The sequence below is a fragment of the Podarcis filfolensis genome (genome assembly GCF_964270895.1).
Source record: "Podarcis filfolensis genome assembly, chromosome: 17".
Lineage (NCBI taxonomy): Eukaryota > Metazoa > Chordata > Lepidosauria > Squamata > Lacertidae > Podarcis > Podarcis filfolensis.
Genome location: NC_139621.1, coordinates 31,356,754 through 31,374,571, shown reverse-complemented (window position 1 = coordinate 31,374,571; position 17,818 = coordinate 31,356,754). Strand labels below are relative to the sequence as shown.

Below are 17,818 nucleotides of genomic sequence, written 5' to 3'. Positions count from 1 at the left end.
GGTGTATAATGAAGGTGCCAGGCAAATTTCCCTGGGGAGAGCATATGTTAAAATATTCCTTGGAAATAGGGGCTTGCACATGTCAGGTGCTGGTGGTGGTTGCTCGTGAGTTGCTCGTGAGGCAGGACTCTGACCTGTCTTTTACAGGTTTTATTGGTTCAAACTGTTTACAGTGCAGAACCCCAAAGTTCATGTCCGTCTCAGTAACTTGCAGGTTCCGGGAGTGGCCCCTTCCGGTTTCTCCCCCAAAATAAGAACTTAGACACCCCAAATCTCCGCCTCCCCTCCTTTCGTTTCACCCCTCTGTTCAAGCTGAGCAAACGGAAACGGCATGTCTGTTTCCTGGCTGGCCGGGCTAGATGAGGTGCTTGGGCTCTCAATAGCATCTTCGAGCCCTCCCCTCGCTTGGCTACCTCCTTCCCCTTCTGCTCCACTGAAAGTGTGGATTTCCCCACCGCTGGATGAGGAGCTGCTCCTCAGAAGCATCGGAGGCTCTCTGTATTCCCCTGTCCCCCTCCCCTGTTCCGATGGCAGTCCCCGGACAGCACATTTTATAAAAGGGTGACATTTTAAAAATCAGCAATGGAGAATATAAAAAAGTCTCACCCCTGCTAACTTTATGGTGAGTTACTGTGGTAGTTATCATTGGGTTTCATTTTGGAAAGTTCATATAGGCACAATACAGATGTAATGCTTCTGGTCTCCATCCTTTGAGCTGGCCACATGTTTTGTCTCTTTACTTCCCAGGCCCCTCTTATGCTTTCAGATTCCCCTTCCCTTTCTCCACGATGACCATGGCCATATTCTCTTAGACAAACCGTGGTTACCATGGAATGCTGGTTAATGTTAGTTAACCATTGGTAATGCAGGTTGATGCAGATGTAACTCTTTAACCACGATTAAGACTGTCACAGAAAGGAGAGGAATCAGAAGCGAGAAGGGTGCTTGTGTTCATTTGTCTTTAGATACAGCTGCATTGTGGACAGGGTGGTGTTTTAAAACATTCCCTCAAGCTATGTGGGTTCATTGAGACCAGTGTGTTGGGGTTCCTAAGAAGTATCTGTGGTCTGCTATATCTCTGACTCGCAATTTGTGTCAAGCTGTTTGGCTTGCTCATCAGTAAGAAGTTATTGCCGCTTTCCATCTCCAGATCTTTTAGGTAAGGCCTATGAAATGTTGATGCTTTCATGTAGCTGTAATTGCCTTCCACTAAGTCTTGGGGGGGGGGGGAAGCAGAGACATCACCTTGCCAACAAAGTTCCGTATAGTTAAAGCTATGGTTTTCCCAGTAGTGATGTATGGAAGTGAGAGCTGGACCATAAAGAAGGCTGATAGCCGAAGAATTGATGCTTTTGAATTATGGTGTTGGAGGAGACTCTTGAGAGTCCCATGGACTGCAAGAAGATCAAACCTATCCATTCTTAAGGAAATCAGCCCTGAGTGCTCACTGGAAGGACAGATCCTGAAGCTGAGGCTCCAACGCTTTGGCCACCTCATGAGAAGAGAAGACTCTTTTCCAGGGTCTGGAAAAGACCCTGATGTTGGGAAAGATGGAGGGCACAAGGAGAAGGGGACGACAGAGGATGAGATGGTTGGACAGTGTTCTCGAAGCTACCAGCATGAGATTGACCAAACTGTGGGAGGCAGTGGAAGACAGGAGTGCCTGGTGTGCTCTGGTCCATGGGGTCACGAAGAGTCGGACACGACTAAACGACTAAACAACAACAACAAAGTCTTGGAAAGATATGGACAAAAATTTAGAGGAGGAAATTGGTAGAAAAGGGCATTGAACTGAGCAGGAAGCAAAGGCTATAACAGAGGTTGGAGACCTTTAGCTTTTCAGATGTTCCTGAAATACAAATCTCAACTCCCACCATCCCTGATCATTGGCCCTGTTGTCTGGGGCTGATGGGAGTTTGGCACTTTCTATCTATTATTATTATTATTATTATTATTATTATTATTATTATTATTATTATTATCATCATTATTCCACCCTTCATCTGAAGATCATAGGACCAAATGTTTTCCCTGCACTTAGGCTGTAACATTAAACTTATCTCTGCTTCGAGTCCTCCTTCAAGCGTTTCCATCACAAATTCCCAAGATTCTTTGAAGAAAAAAATATTATCATTAAAGTGGTGTAACACTCCCCAAACACACAGATGAGTCTTTAATGTGGTTATGCTTTTACAAACATAGATCTGACTGCTGCTATCAGAATCTAGTAATTTTTCGAAGTTCTAAGAACTTTGGTTGCTCATTATCTCAGAAATCCTGAAGCTTTACCAAGTACCTGGTGTTTACATTGCAAGTGGATATTTTCTCAATCTTAAAAGAGGAAAGGCAGAAAGTTGACTGGCAGAGAATTTTTTAAGGCTCTGTCCAGGAGGAGGGAATTGATTCTTGATATGCAAATGCCCTAGTGGGCCAGGCTTCAAAGGATGTGACTAGGACAGTAAGGTGTGCCAGGAACACAGCAATTAGTGAAGTATGCCTAAATGATAGTGCATTTCATCCTTCCGGTGATGTATAAGATGTCAAGGAACTGCAATGGAAGACACAGCAGAGTGGATTGCAATAGCAAGCCAGTGTGCCATAGAAATCTAGACCTTAATATGCCCTCTGGAATCTTTGGTTTATTAGCAAGTGCTGGAGAACCCTCCTTTTCTGCCTGTCAAAGTCCATTGAAGCATCAAGTTTGCAGTGATTTGCAGCCAGATGCTTTTGGGAAGCTCACAAATGGGGCAGTTGCTATCCACTGTTGATGATTCAACTGCCTCTCATGTCCAGAGCTACACATTTCTCATCCTATAGCCCCCAATTAGCAGTCATGGTGGATATGTCTGTCACAGGCTTGACTCTGTGAATTTGTATAATTTTTAAAACATATTTTTTATTGAAAATTTAATTCTGCGCCAATGGCAAATATTGTGGCTATAATTTCCACTAGCTAATTACAACTTGTGTAAAATAGGTTTAGGATCAGCAAATATTCACAACGTTCTTTTTTTTTTTTAATGGGAGGTCCCAAATTCTAGCATTATATGAAGTAGAGAATTCAGATTGCGCTAACCATCCAGGAGCACTTAAAGTTGACAAAAGCCCTCAGTCTCTGCAGAATGGGGGTAAAGTGTCTTTTTTTGAAACAGTTGTCTTGGATTTGTGTATGTCTGGGACTTTTTGAAATTTGTACACTACAGTGGTACCTCGGGTTAAGAACTTAATTCGTTCCGGAGGTCTGCTCTTAACCTGAAGCACCACTTTAGCTAATGGGGCCTCCTGCTGCCGCTGCGCCGTCGTCACACGATTTCTGTTCTCATCCTGAAGCAAAGTTCTTAACCCAAGGTACTATTTCAGGGTTGGCAGAGTCTGTAACCTGAAGCGTCTGTAACCCGAAGCATCTGCAACCTGAGGTACCACTGTATATGGCTTCTTTTACGGACCCTAGAATCTTTGAACTGTGATGCTTTCTCTACAATAGAGAATCTTTACAATAGCAATATGAATCTTTGTGTAACTGCATCCCAGCCCAGTACGTACTTGGGAAAGGAACTGGAATTATTCATTGGGGAGGAAGTTGCCGGCACAATAATTTAAATAGCATAGACCCCACATTGCAGTGTTCTTGGTGTTGGCTTGTTGCATTAGACCGAACTTGAACGCTTGCTTGAATAAGAAGTATTAGTTTAAACTGTTTTACCTAAGCCTCTTTATATCTCCACATTCTTCGGTTTTAAGCTTCTTGGCATACTAAAAAAATGTTGGAATCTGAAGTGCCTTTGAATAACAGTGAGGAATAATGTAGTTTCTACATTAGGAGTTTCTAACACTGTCCTCACAAACCATTGCAATCTGTTTATGTGAACATTAGGAGACCAGAAAATTTGTCTTGTGGTGATGACATAAAATGCAGAGAAGAAGCCATTAAAACAATGCTGTTCAGTGAGTGGGTTTAAGGATATGTATGAAGTAACCTCCGAGCTGTTCTGAGCTGTTCAAGCAGCTTCTTTTTTTCCGTGAGAATAATTTGTATTGTTTTGAAAAATATAAATAAATTCTCCCACCCACCCATACACTTCTCCAAATTCCTGGGAAGATACACAATAGTAGGTTTAAGTAGCTTCTGATCTAACTAATTCTTAGCTGCCTGCTTTCCTTTTTGCAGGGCAGGTAGTGAAATGGAAGATAAACAAAAACTATTAAACTGCTCAGCCATTCGCAAGGGTGGTTTTTATGGAGGGCGTATAAAAATACCAAGCTGCAAGACAGTCTTAAGCAGAGGAGTCAATTATAAAGCTCGCTGCAGTCTTGTCAAATTGGCCGGCTTAAAGCTTTAGAGCTTTTGTATGGAATGGAACAGTAGTACTTCTGAACACAAGACAACTTTCAGTATCTTTTGGCACGAATTGTTTAAGGGCTTTGTATGAGAACGGGAGGAACACTTGCATGTGGTTAACATTCCCATTTAATGATCAGCAGCCTTGGAAGTTCCAGGGCAGTAAATAATCCTGTGTTCATTCTCAGGATTTTGGCATTTTATTTTAAGGTGTCTCAAGGAGTGAAATTATAATTTCTCAGATACAAGGGGGGAAATGCCAACAGTGGGTGTTTAGATTTAGATGCGTAGAGAGGTTTTGCTCCCTGAGAAATAATTTATGCCCAGATCTTACAAGTCTCTGGATTTTAGCTAGACACAAGGGGACACTTTTAAACTAGAGAGCTTCTTTCTCACATCTGTTTTCAAGTCTTAAGATGGGTAACAGTTTCATCTCATTCATTTTTATAACTCTTCTGAGAGAGAGCTTGCATTCTGTTACTTTATGGAAATGGTGTTGAATTGATTATTGTGACTACATTTTCCTTGCTTCTGTAACCTTGCAACAATCTAGTTTTCTGTGTTTTTGGCTTGGTGCCTGGATGCTAAACCATAAATGCATACAAATGTACTCGGTTTTGTTAGGTTCTTGCCCTTGTCCATTGCATTAATAGCTACGTAAAGGTCTTAAGTTTATTCTTAGTTCCAGTTCCTGTGAATGCCAGGATCATTCCTGCTTTTTAACTCCTTCCTGTTAACCAATGGGGGCAACAATTTAGGTGTTACATCCAAACTGGAGAGCATGGTTTGTTTTACTCCAAACAAACCATGGTTAGCTGAGAACAAACCCTTAGTTTAATACCATGGTTATAAATTATAACTCTCTGAAGGCAGTTCTCCTGCATAACAGCTTCTATAGGCAGATTCACCTGAGAAACATATTTGTGATGTGAAAAAACCTGTGAGTTGATGGATACACACACATGGAGTGTCTATTTTTGTTGATGCATGAATCAAGGATGCCCAATTTTTGGTAGAGACTCTCTCCACACCTCTTCTGCATGCTGATCAGTAATGCAACGAAAAGGTCATATTTTTAGGAATCATTCTAGTCCTGTCTTGGACTGCAAGCTGCCTTACTCCTTGAGCCAAAATTATGTGTGTATTAAACCTGAAAACCATGTCACTAGAACACCTCATAAACCAAATCCAAAGTTAGCTTGGATTCTTTAGTTTTAAATCTAGAGTTGTTATATTAGCCTGATTAAGGAACACCATTGCTATCGACTTTCTGTCCTGATTTATTTATTTGACGGCTTTAAAACCCTGGCTGTTCAGTACAATTCCCAGTGTTCCTTTGTATGAGAGAGTGATACGGGCTCTTCCTCGGTTTTGCGTTGGTGTGAGAATGTCACAGAGCTACATTTTTTGAGGCTATTTGTGCCAGGTTTGTGCACTCTTTTAAATGCAAGTTTTGGCACTGTCTTTGTAAGGCGGTGGTTTAGCTGGTTTATGCCAAATGGCATTAGAAATCCCAGCAACCCTTTAACTCCAGTGCCCAGAATTCTTTGAGGGCAAAATTGTGCTTTGAAGGTGTATTGTGAGCACAGCCTGAGGACAGGGGTGCCCAAACTTTTTTCAAAGAGGGCCAGATTTGATGAAGTGAACATGTGTGAGGGCCGACCAAAGTTGTTATGCTTTTTTTAGGATTGAAGTTGTTGATTTCGGACGGTGGATGTAAGATGCTCACATTCGTAGTCATAGGACCTTTGTTTTGTGAGGTCTTCTCCAGAGGATGTTCTGTCTGGTTGAAACCTAGTTCCTCCTCTTATTCAGCAGAAAATAATATTCAGAGTCCACTGGACTCCAGCAAAACTCTACCAGAAGAAAATAACAAATTCAGACAACTGCAGGAGATATGGGAGTAAAAATGTGAACTTAGTACATATGATGATTAACTGTCCGATGATAAGATCATTTTGGTGCGAGGTGAGGATATATATAGCAAGAGTAATAAAAATTGAGGGGAAGTGAATTTAATTCTAAATTATATACCGGAAACGTGGAAGATTACAAGGGGTAAAAAAAAAATGGATTTGATTTAAATCAAACCCACCCTGCTTAGCCCACAAACACAAATCATGATTTGTGATATATTGCCAGGTCAGAAATTATGAAACTGAGATCACGATATGGATTTCAAACTGGCTTTGCGTGGTGGACAGGGAAAGCCTGTTTAACTTTTGTGCCAGTCTCTGAACTATTGTTTCTAGAAGGTTGAAGTGGGGCCTGTTTTAGCTAAAATGGTGTTGGCGGGGAGTTGACGTCAGATGGACCTTGTAAGATTTCAGACAATAATAACCCCCGCACATTTTCACTATTAATTCAAGCCATCTTTTACAATTAATTCAACATAGTCGTTCTTCTGTTCCATTTATGGGAATTTAATGCTTAGCAAAACCCCACTCCTATATATGTGTGTGTGTATATATATATATATATATATCACAGTTATATTTCTTAAGGCAGTGGAAGTATCAAGAGAACACATCTTTCTTCCTTCTTCCGGCCTTAAGTTATTTATTGTTGTGATGTGGCAGGTTTTTGATTTATTTCCAGGCCCGGACTTCCTGTGCTCCTGAGGCATTAGGGACTTCAGGCCTTGAATTTTTTTGTAGGGTTTTTGCCCCTGATCTCTTGAAACGCCAGCCAAACTGCGAGCAAGCTTTAACAAACAGAGGACATAGATCATGAGATAACATATATTCTACATAATATTTGGGTTTTGTCCTAACCAGGTCTGGTATCGCCGTGAAGCACACATTTCTACAAAATAAATAAATAAACAAACATAAGGTACATTGAGGTACCCTGAGACAGACCCTAGAGAAAAGCAAAATAAATTTCTAAAAATTCTTAAGTTATAGAAGATAAAAGAATCAGGCACTAAAACAATATGTTAAGCAAATGTTAAGACAACAGTAAACTAAAAAATTTGGCCACCACAGTTTAAGTTGACTGCAGCAAGGTCTTCAGTAATTGCCTGAAAACAATTAACAAAATCTAGTTGAAGACTGTGCCATCTGTGAGAGTTTGAAACTTTCTTTATTTGTGTTTTGTGTTGGTGCACAATAAACCAGTCTAAAACACACCAGGATTCCAGGAAGAGACTGCTGGAATTGCAAATGAAGCAGCACTGTGATTCAGGAATAAGATGCAATTTTGCAAAGAAACTTTTGACTGTGACTTAGTTGTACCTATGACTCAGCCAGGGAGTGTTTCCTGTTAACAGGGAACGTATTTCTGTTCAGAGCTCGTGTTTTGCAATCACCCACTCAGCAGCCTGAGAGTACAAATCATGTGCTTATGATAGCAAATTACAATACCTGGGCCCAGTTAATCGTGTTCTTGAATCCTTTCTCAAATCATAGCCTCCCTGGTCTGTGAGTGATGTGCTTTTAAAGGGCCGGTTGTCAGCATTCAGTTTTAAAATAGTCCCACTTAAGGTTTTTGTTAGCATGCCACAAATCGAGCTCTAGCTCGAAGAGAAGCTCGACACTCTGGTGTGTGCTGCAGTGTATATGCATTCCCAGGGACCCTTTAGTATTGGCCAGTGGCATAGCGTGGGTTGCCAGTGCCCGGGGCCATGCGGAGTGGGGTGGGAGGGAAATGGACGGACTACACATGCACATTCAACTGCCTAACTGTCTGCGTCACCCAGGAGATCACAGCCATATAAATAAGAAATGAAGAGCTGTTCCGTTGTCTGGAGAGGTCACTTCCTGGTTCGCAGGGAGAAGCCGTTTTCAGTGGAGCCCAGCGATGGAAGTGCACAGCTTTATTGAGGCAGCAATGGGTGTTGAAATTTTGCGCCCCTAAGAACATTGTGCCTGGGGCAACCACCTTGTACCTCCCCCACGCTTTGCCACCGGTATTGCCTGCAATGCAAGAGGGAGATGCAGGCAGGAGGTCTTGCACACTTGCTGATGCTGCCAACTAAGCCACTGGCTGATTATTCATGCTTCAAAGCAGGGGCAAAGAATCATGGCTCAGCAGTAACTTATGTGTTGTTGTTGTTGTTGTTGTTAGAAATGTTCCAAGACTATAACATATAGTGTAAAAGAAGAGCAGAGCAATACAAGTACAGTCGTACCTTGGAAGTCGAACAGAATCCGTTCTGGAAGTCAGTTTGACTTTCAAAACGTTTGGAAACCAAAGCTCGGCTTCTGATTGGCTGCAGGAAGCTCTTGCAGCCAATCGGAAGCCACGGAAGCCCCATCCGACATTTGGCTTCCAAAAAAGCGTTCAAAGACCGGAACACTCACTTCCGGGTTTCGATTGTTCAGGAGCTGAAACGTTTGGCAACTAAGCCGTTCGAGATCCAAGGTACGACTGTATATTATATCTACTGTAATCTGTGAGCGAATTTGGATTGCATACTTAAACATCCACCTTAATAAACCACAATATCTCCCTTGGTACAGTTATATTATGAGCCTAAATGAATTCATATTAATTGTGATTTGTCGACTTTCCTGGTCTATAAACTCTGAGATACACACACACTCTCGTGAGACACACACACACACACACACGTACGTACATACATCTCTACAGCTTCTATCCTTATTTTTTGAAATATATGACATTTCTTCAGGTCTTTATAATCTTCCGATTCCAGAGGTATCCTGCAGTGTTAATATAAGCAATGCAGCGTTTAGGCTGTTTTTCCTTTCTGACATCCAGTGTGGTGCTGGGGTTAGAGTGTTGGACTAGCACCTTGGGAGACCAGAGTTCAAATCCCCAGTTGGCTATGAAGCTAACTGCCTCTCAGCCTAGGGTTGCTTTGGGGATTAAATGGGGGGGGGGGAACCATGTACACTACCTTGAGCTCTTTTAAGGAAAAAGGTGGGATGTAAATGCAAAAAACACACAACACAAATCTGTTGGAGTCTGTACTCTCCTGCTGAATCTGTACTCTCCTGCTGGTTCCTCTTTAATTCAGTTACTAGGTATGAACAATACAAGCTTTAATGCTGGTGCGTTTGTGTTGCTTGTCTTGAATTAAAGGTGTCATCTTTAACGTGTTGAAGCCCCTTCTGGCACAGTGTATCTTACTTCCTCTCCTGGGCGATCACTCGGTGCTTGTGTTAAATTGCCGTTAATTTACTAGAAACATTTAAGTTTCACCACCATCTCTCTTTTTCTCTCTCTCCTTAGGTGGCTTTGCTTTTGTATATGAAGCTCAGGATGTTGGAAGTGGCAAAGATTATGCTTTAAAGGTAAATATCCTCAGTTTCTTGGGACTCAACGCATGTCTTTACATTGTTGACATGGTTAACAGTAAGGCAGCAAACGTGAAAATACCTGTAGCTTATAGTGAATCCATTCAGAAGCCATGTACAATGGTACCTTGGTTCTCAAACTTAATCCATTCCAGAAGTCTGTTCCAAAACCAAAGTGTTCCAAAACCAAGGCACGCTTTCTCATAGAAAGTAATGCAAAATGGATTAATCCGTTCCAGACTTTTAAAAACAACACCTAAAACAGCAATTTAACGTGAGTTTTACTATCTAACGAGACCATTGATCCATAAAATGAGAGCAATAAACAATGTACTTCAGTCACACAATCAATCAATCAGTCAGTAGCTGAAGTGGGTTCCACACAGTCACAAAAACAAAACGAAAGGAGCCGCAAAAACAAAAATGCAAAATAAATACCAAAAACAGACAGACCTCAGTGTAACACTCAAAACAAAAGCGTGGCACTCAAATTGGAAGCGTAACACTCAAATTGGAGCACATTTGGCTTCCGAAAAAAGTTCACAAACTGGAACACTTACTTCCGGGTTTGCTGTGTTTCGGTTCCAAGTTGTTTGGGTTCCAAGGCGTTTGAGAACCAAGGTATCACTGTATGTCCTAGTTGGAAGGAAGCACCTCCCTCTCTCTGTATGTGTTGTTGTTTTAATTCTACTGGCATGTACGGGACGTGGGTGGTGCTGTGGTCTAAACCACTGAACCTCTTGGGCTTGCCGATCAGAAGGTTGGCGGTTTGAATCCCCGTGATGGGGTGAGCTCCCATTGCTTGCTCCCTGCTCCTGCCCACCTAGCAGTTTGAAAGCATGCAAAAAAGTGCAAGCAGATAAATAGGTACTGCTCCGGCGGGAAGCATTTCTGAGCGCTGCTCTGGTTTTGGTGTTCCGTTGCGCCAGAAGCAGCTTAGTCATGCTGGTCACATGACCCGGAAAAATTATCTGTGGACAAACGCCGGCTCCCTCGGCCTGTAAAGCAAGATGGGCACCGCAACCTTTACCTTTTAAGGGCATGTACGGAGGCGATGTTTGTGGTGATGATTTGTACAATTAGTAAAGTAGGAGGCTAACAGTAGGTGGTGCCAAAGCCAGTGACGGGCAGAGCCAATTAAGTCTAGTTTCTTCCTCATCCTTCTCTTTGTTAAGTTACACAAGGGCCACACTGAGACTAAGGAAGAGGAAGATGACAGGCTTTGCCGTCGCCTGGACTGTTCATAACTAATAAGGCAGACAGTGGGGGTTAGCTGAGGGCAGACTGAAGTTTGGGGGCAGTGCATCCTTCGCCCTAAGTGGCTGACCTTTGCTGCAATTTAGTAGCTCATATACTTTCTTGCTGCATCTGAGAAGTAAACTATTGCTTTGCCAAATGCCGGCATTCCTGCTTCACGGTGTCTCTGTAGGCCACCTTCCTTTCTAGTGCATCGCTACTGTAGAGAATCATTGGGATCTTGCCATTCGAGATTTGAATGGTTTTGCAAACTCATCTGGAACAATAGCAGGAGGATAATGGTGTCCCTTTTTTCCAATTGGCTTTTGTTTCAGAACAACCTAGAATAGCTTTCAGTGTTAAACCTTTGTTTCAGGCTTTTGCTTATTGCTTTTTTGATATATATGAATTGCAAGCCCTTTAACTTGCACCAGATGCTTCCAGAGCGTTGAACAATGAAATACTTAGAGGTGTGCATTTGGATAGTTCTGGGGTATAGTGTCATCAATGCTACGCAAACACTTAAAGAATAAATAAGCTATGAAACCTTAGCCTGCACCCTCCCCAGGACTAAAGTTGTCATTAGTGAATGTGTCAGAGCAACTTACGAGTTAGCTATTACCATGAGACTGGTGTTCCTTCGGCCTGGGATACTTCTGCCCCAGAGTAGATTTGTTGAAAACATAATATTAGTTACATTTCTTAAAACATACAAGCCTTTCTTCCTCTAAGGGGCTCTGAGTGATATTTTGGTTTCATAACGGACCTGTAAAGTAGATCAATCTGAGCAGCAGTGACTTGTCCAAGGGCACCCACAGAATGTCATGGCTGAGTCAGAAGTTGAATGTGGGACGGGACACCATATCATGCTGACATTTGTAGCCATATTTCTCCATAACGGGTAGGTAGCAAACTTCTGGTGGCCCAAAATTGGGGAGGTGTGAAGGAAAGCCCTCTTCTTAACTTGTAAAACAGACTCTGGTGTCATTATAAGAAGGTTGTAGAGACTCTAGAAGGATCTCCAAGACCTTCTCATAATGGTGCTGCACCAGAGGGAGAGAAATGGGTGTAAATGTGTCAAGCCTCCAACCCACGTGTGCTCATGAGTGTATGTGTGTATGCCCTTTTTTCTCTGTGAAGGAGAAATGATTACAAATAGCACTGGGTGCTTAAGCTTTGCCTTCTGAAACAGTGTGCTTATAGAGGTTACTTGCATGTGTTCAACAGTTGGTCGTTAACCGTAACAATCTGCAACTTTCCAAGTGAAAATTAAGATTCCCGGGAATTTGCACTAGGCACTAAGCTTGCACAAGGTTTTAGGTCACAAGCAAAACCACAAGCATGTGGAATTGCAGAAATCTGAAAGGTGTTTCCATGCAAAATGACATTCCTCATGCCCTTGGTACATTGTTGGACTACAACTCCCATTGGCCATGCAGCTGGTGTCTGATGGGAGTCGTGATCTGACAAAATTTGGAGAGCGTTATGTTGAGGGAGACTGTTATACTGGGCTAAGATCCTCTCCCCCCAAAATGTTGGAACTATTCTTGCAAGTGACTTCATAATGGTAACATAATTTGAACTTTAAGTGATGGGTCTCTGGTGCTGCCATGCTTCTTGTCACCAGTGCTTCACAATGGATGTTGACGATGGCAAGGCAGGCTGTCCCTGATATTCGTGTGTGGGCTGTGAAATGTCTCTTTCATTATATAAAGCATAAGAATATATGCTGTCATAAAAAAGACTGATATTAATTTATTGGAAAGATAACGCCATGTCTCTCTGTGATCAATGGATAGAAGATACGGCAACTCTAGCAACACATGAACAGATCGCTTTTCGACACAGATTGTGTATGGATAAATGCAACAATATTTGGAATCCATTCATAAAAAGCATAATGCCTTGTTAACAATTTTACATTTCTATAACATCTTTATTTCCTGACAGAGATTATTATCTAATGAAGAAGAAAAGAACAAAGCCATCATTCAAGAAGTTTGTTTTATGGTATCCTTTTAGAGACAACCTGAAACACTTTGGGTAAAGCAGTCCTTAATTATACAGTTATGCATATCCGTCTTTGGTTGTCACAGGTTGTCTAAGGGATCATATCTGTGGTAGTGCAGAAATTCCATAGTTGGAATTTCCTTCTTTTGGTTTGTGGCACCAGGATTTCTTCTGACACCTTAAGTGAAGGCATACAGATTAAAATTTTGGCTTGCCTTAATTTTCCCAATTCACATAGGCACTATAAAAAACAATGTGCTGTGTGACCTGTTCTTATTTCTTAAAACATCGTTGGAAATGTTTCTGTAGCAGTAGATTTGCCCGCACGCTCCCTGCCTCCAGAGAAAGCTGGGAATTCCAATGGATTTGGGACTGTAATCTCTCAAGGAAACGAGCTGTTCTTTATTGTATAACCTGGCTGCAAAAGATGTGTTCCAAATCTAGCAATCTTTGAAACTTTAACAGATGAAATCCTCTAGAAAAAGCTATCTGGTCACCCGAACGTTGTCCAGTTCTGCTCTGCTGCATCGATTGGAAAAGAGGAATCTGATACTGGACAAGGGGAGTTCCTTCTGCTAACCGAGCTTTGCAGAGGTAAAATGATAATTTATGTGGGCTCTTTATTGTTTGGTGGACTAATCTAGCAGTTCAGCCAAGCCGGTCCTTCCTTCAGAGATGACTGTGGTGAGGCTGGTCAAAACATCCTTCTAGCTTTGTAGATAAGCTGACCAATTTTACATAGTCAGCAAAAACTTCTAGTGGCCAGCTGGGGTCTTGGCAGAGGAGGAAGAAGAGACCTCAGGTCTCTTTCTATACCAGACACATTTCTGTGCCTCCTGGCAGCCTACTTTGGTTTTGATGCTGGATGCTGAGAAGGGATGGAGCACTCTATTCCTTCATGGAACTCCTTGCTATGGCTACTGGGCTCATGTCCAGTAAAATAAGGCTGTTTTCTTTTTCAATTATATTTTACCAAGTTTCAACATTTTTAACATACACAATCAAGATACAATTTTGTCTTTTCTCTTGATTTTGTTGATTTCCCACTTTGTTTTCCATTGAGTTGTTGCTTCTCCCCTTCTGCTGCCCCCTGTTCTATCTATTAAATCAGGTTAAGGCGGTTTTCTTGTCACAAGGGGTTGCCGCTTACAGCCAGTGTCACAGATCTTGTCCACCAGGTAGGGTGGAGACGCTACGCTAGCTTCCCGGAAGCTGGACCTTCCAGTTGTTGCTTCCCGGGAGGGAGAGGGGCAGGACGGTTGGTGCAGTGCAGATGCACTGGCAGAGCCAATGCAGCGCTCTTTCTGGTGCGTTCACACTGCGCTGACATCTGGGCCACATCACATCTTGGTAAAGCAACTGTGACCCACCTGCCTGGAAGCTAGCACAGCGGCTCTTCCCAACCCGGCAAGCTACTTCGCAAGTCACTCTCGCATCTATGGATATGTAGTTCTATACTGGGGGTTCTTAGAGTACAGCCCCAGCCCCCCAGCTCTGCATTTGCCCTGTGCCTGATGTCAGGTCTTCTTTTTTAACAACCATGTGTTGCATGTGTTTGTCTAAAGCCAAGTTGTGCGCTCCCCCTCATTTACAGGCGCTCCTTCTGAGCTAGGCACCAACCAAAGCTGTCAACCGTCCCTTATTTGGCGGGAAACTCCCTTATCCTAGCGCCGTGTCCCGCTGCTGTCCCTTATTGATAATGCCTCTTAAATTTCCTGGGTTTCAAAAGAAGCAGCTCTTCTCCTTCCCTCCCTGCTGACCAGGGAGGAGGGAGGCTCCAACTGTGTTGCTTGGCTGCGTTGCTCACCCAATAAGGAGTCTAAGAACGACTGGGGGGTGGAGCTTGCATGCCTTGTGCTGATCAAATCGGCCGCGTTGCCTGGGGACTCGCTTTTGTTCAGCGCTTCCCAGCGGAGAGGTGACGGTGGTTTTCCTTGCTGCATCCCCTTTGCCGGGTTGCTGCGCTGTGGGAACCACCGCTTGAGGCTTCGTTTGGCTTCTGGCTGGGCTTTCTACCTTTGGCTCGGAGGGGCTCAGAAGGCGAACATACCTGTGCCCGGAAAATCCCTTATTTTGGCTGCTGATCCCTTATTTTCGAGGCTGCTGGTCCCTTATTTTCGAGGCTGCTGGTCCCTTATTTTCAAATCTGTAAGTTGACAGCTATGGCACCCACACAACCAGGAGTCCCGATTATGCAGAGCCCCTATACCAGTGTTTCCTAATGTTGGGTCTCCAGCTGCTCACTGCCCTATATACAAAGTGAAGCTTGCTCGTTGGCCTTCTTATACAGACACTAGCATGCAACACAAGGTGGTTTGGATGCAGGTGACGCTGTGGTCTAAACCACTGAGCCTCTTGGGCTTGCCGATCAGAAGGTCAGCGGTTCGAATCCTCGCAAAAGAGTGAACTCCCGTTGCCCTGTCCCAGCTCCTGCCAACCTAGCAGTTTGAAAGCATGCCAGTGCAAGTAGATAAATAGGCGGGAAGGTCAACGGTGTTTCTGTGAGCTCTGGCACTCGTCACAGTATCCTGTTGTGCCAGAAGCCGTTTAGTCATGCTGGCCACATGACCCAGAAAGCTGTCTGTCGGCAAATGCCGGCTCCCTCGGCCTGAAAGTGGGATGAGCACTACAACCCCATAGTCACCCTTGACTGGACTTAACCATCATGGGGTCCTTTACTTTTACCTTTAGGAGGTGGTTGGCCCCCTCCCCTTTTTTAATAAAAAAAGGAATATCCATTGTTCGCTTGTGTGCCTTACATGGAAGCAATCCATGCATTGGTCTCCCCTGACCCCTCTCTCATAACCTTCTTGTTTACTGAAAACCACATTGGGAAAGGCATTTTAAATTGACGTAGAAATGACTGGCTCTTCTTTCCTCCCACACAGTTATTCTTTTTCCCCCTTCTCTCTCCCCCCCCCCCCGAGACGGATATTAATTAGGACTGTGAGCTTTAATCACAGCTTTAATTGCCGATTAAAATTTGCTCTCTAATTAATTGGTGTGACCGGGACTGAAGGGCACCCTGCCGTGCAGGTCACACAGACACGATGGCTCCTTTGTCCTTGTGCCAAGTTGGAAGAGAAGAAACACTTGGAAGAGGTTTTTTTTTATGGCTTTCCCCTTTGGTCTGTATCCAGAGCTAGTAGATGTTTTGCATTTGAAGTTAGCCAGCTTTTTCTTCTTGCAGTGAGAACTGCAGGCAGCTGAGACTGACTGGGTTCAGTATTTGCTTTTGCTCACTCCTCCACCCCCCCTCCTGCTGCCCTTGGATCTTGGCCATGATTTGAGAATTGAGGGCTGGGGAATTAACATTTCACATACTCTGGAGTTCCTTGTTTTATATGTGCAGGAGCTACTGCTTAGGAACAGGATAGAAAGATTTGCTTAGGAATCTAATATTGTGTAGGAGGGCATGAGAGGTTTGCTGTTTGTGGGCTAATAACGGGGCAAGATGGCCGCCCATCTCATCCTGGTTTGAGGTGGCAGACTTCTGAGGGTGGAGACCTGGACCCCCATTTTGTGGTGTGTTCACTCACAAGAAGGGAAGAACTAAGGAAGGAAATTAATTGGCAAGTAGGGTGGGCTTTACCCTTTCTGGTCTGGGGTGGGGGCCAAATTCTCACTCAAATATAGAAGAAGCCATGTTGTTTGCTTCCTTGCTTGCTTGCTTGGTTTGTGTGTGTGGCGCCACATCTGCATGTTTAAAGTGTTATTATCCCACTTTATACAGTCATGGCTTCCCTAAATTGGTAGTGTACAGCTCCCCAGGGAATTGCAGTTTGTTAAGGGGTGCTGAGAGTTGTTAGGAAGCCCTCGTATTCCCCTCGCAGAGTATTATGAATTTTTCGTCCACAGGGCAAGTGGTGGAATTTCTGAGGAAAGCTGAATCCAAAGGGCCCCTCTCGTGTGACACGGTGTTGAAGATCTTTTATCAGACCTGCCGTGCAGTGCAACACATGCATAAGCAGAAACCTCCTATTATTCATAGAGATTTAAAGGTACAGAATCCAAAACAAGCTGAACGGCTGATTTATGCAAAGGAGGAGTTTGTTATGAATCCGGAGCAGCAGCCAGTAGCAAGTTATTTAATCTTTTCATAAAATTTATATACTGCTTGAGGGTAGAAAACGAATGAACCTAAAAGCAGTTTATAATATTTAGACTGAGTGTGTTTTGAGTTTGTCATGTAGTAAATGGAAAAGTATTGCATCGGATAATAATAATAATAATAATAATAGTATAATAGTGGTAATAAAGTTATTATTTATACGCCACCCATCTGGGTGGGTTTCCCCAGCCACTCTTGGCGGCTTACAGCGTATAAAAACATAGTAAAACCTCAAATATTAAAAACCTCCCAATAGAGGGTTGTCTTCAGATGTTTTCTAAAAGTCAGAGAGTTGTCCATTTCCTTAGCATCTGATGGGAGGGCGTTCCACAGGGAGGGTGCCACTACCGAGAAGGCCCTCTGCCTGGTTGGCAAAAACATGCTACTAAATTATATTCGCTGAGAATAAAGAGGTGGGAGGATGTTAAGGACTGGTCGTACATGTACGCAGCCCACACACTAAGTCGCAAGCTTAGCGGTGGGCACATATGGAAGTCCAAACCAAATGGTTCATAGAATGCTTTTATAACAGTCACTACATTTTAGATCTCTTGGGGCTGGTTCATACAGCCAGCCATATGGAAACATTCTTGTAGTGCGATCCCTAATTAAAAGTAGTCTGGGAAATATTGATAGCTACATGATGTTTATCGCATCTTTCGTTGTACTTTATTCCATTAGGCTAATCTAAGAAGCAGCGTTCGCTGCTCTCCAGAGGGAAGGCCTCTTCTAAAATAAACACACGTATTAGGGAGTGTGAACAGTGCAGCCAGTACAGAATTGATAAATCTTGTGCGCTTTGATGCTGTGAACTTGGAGGATATATGCATGAAAAGCTGCCTTTTTTAATATAAATGT

At 43.1% G+C, this 17,818-nt stretch overlaps 1 protein-coding gene across 3 annotated transcripts in view; it reads left to right on the top strand.

The window, feature by feature from the left end:
* The window catches only part of GAK (cyclin G associated kinase), a 75,759-nt gene that overhangs the window by 6,005 nt on the left and 51,936 nt on the right, over window positions 1–17,818 (top strand). For all 3 annotated transcript variants that reach the window (XM_083592872.1, XM_083592871.1, XM_083592870.1), the window contains exons 2-5: window positions 9,539–9,600; window positions 12,790–12,849; window positions 13,329–13,443; window positions 16,708–16,850. In XM_083592872.1, the coding sequence (XP_083448998.1) occupies window positions 9,539–9,600; window positions 12,790–12,849; window positions 13,329–13,443; window positions 16,708–16,850 (380 nt within the window). The remainder of the gene's footprint in view (window positions 1–9,538; window positions 9,601–12,789; window positions 12,850–13,328; window positions 13,444–16,707; window positions 16,851–17,818) is intronic.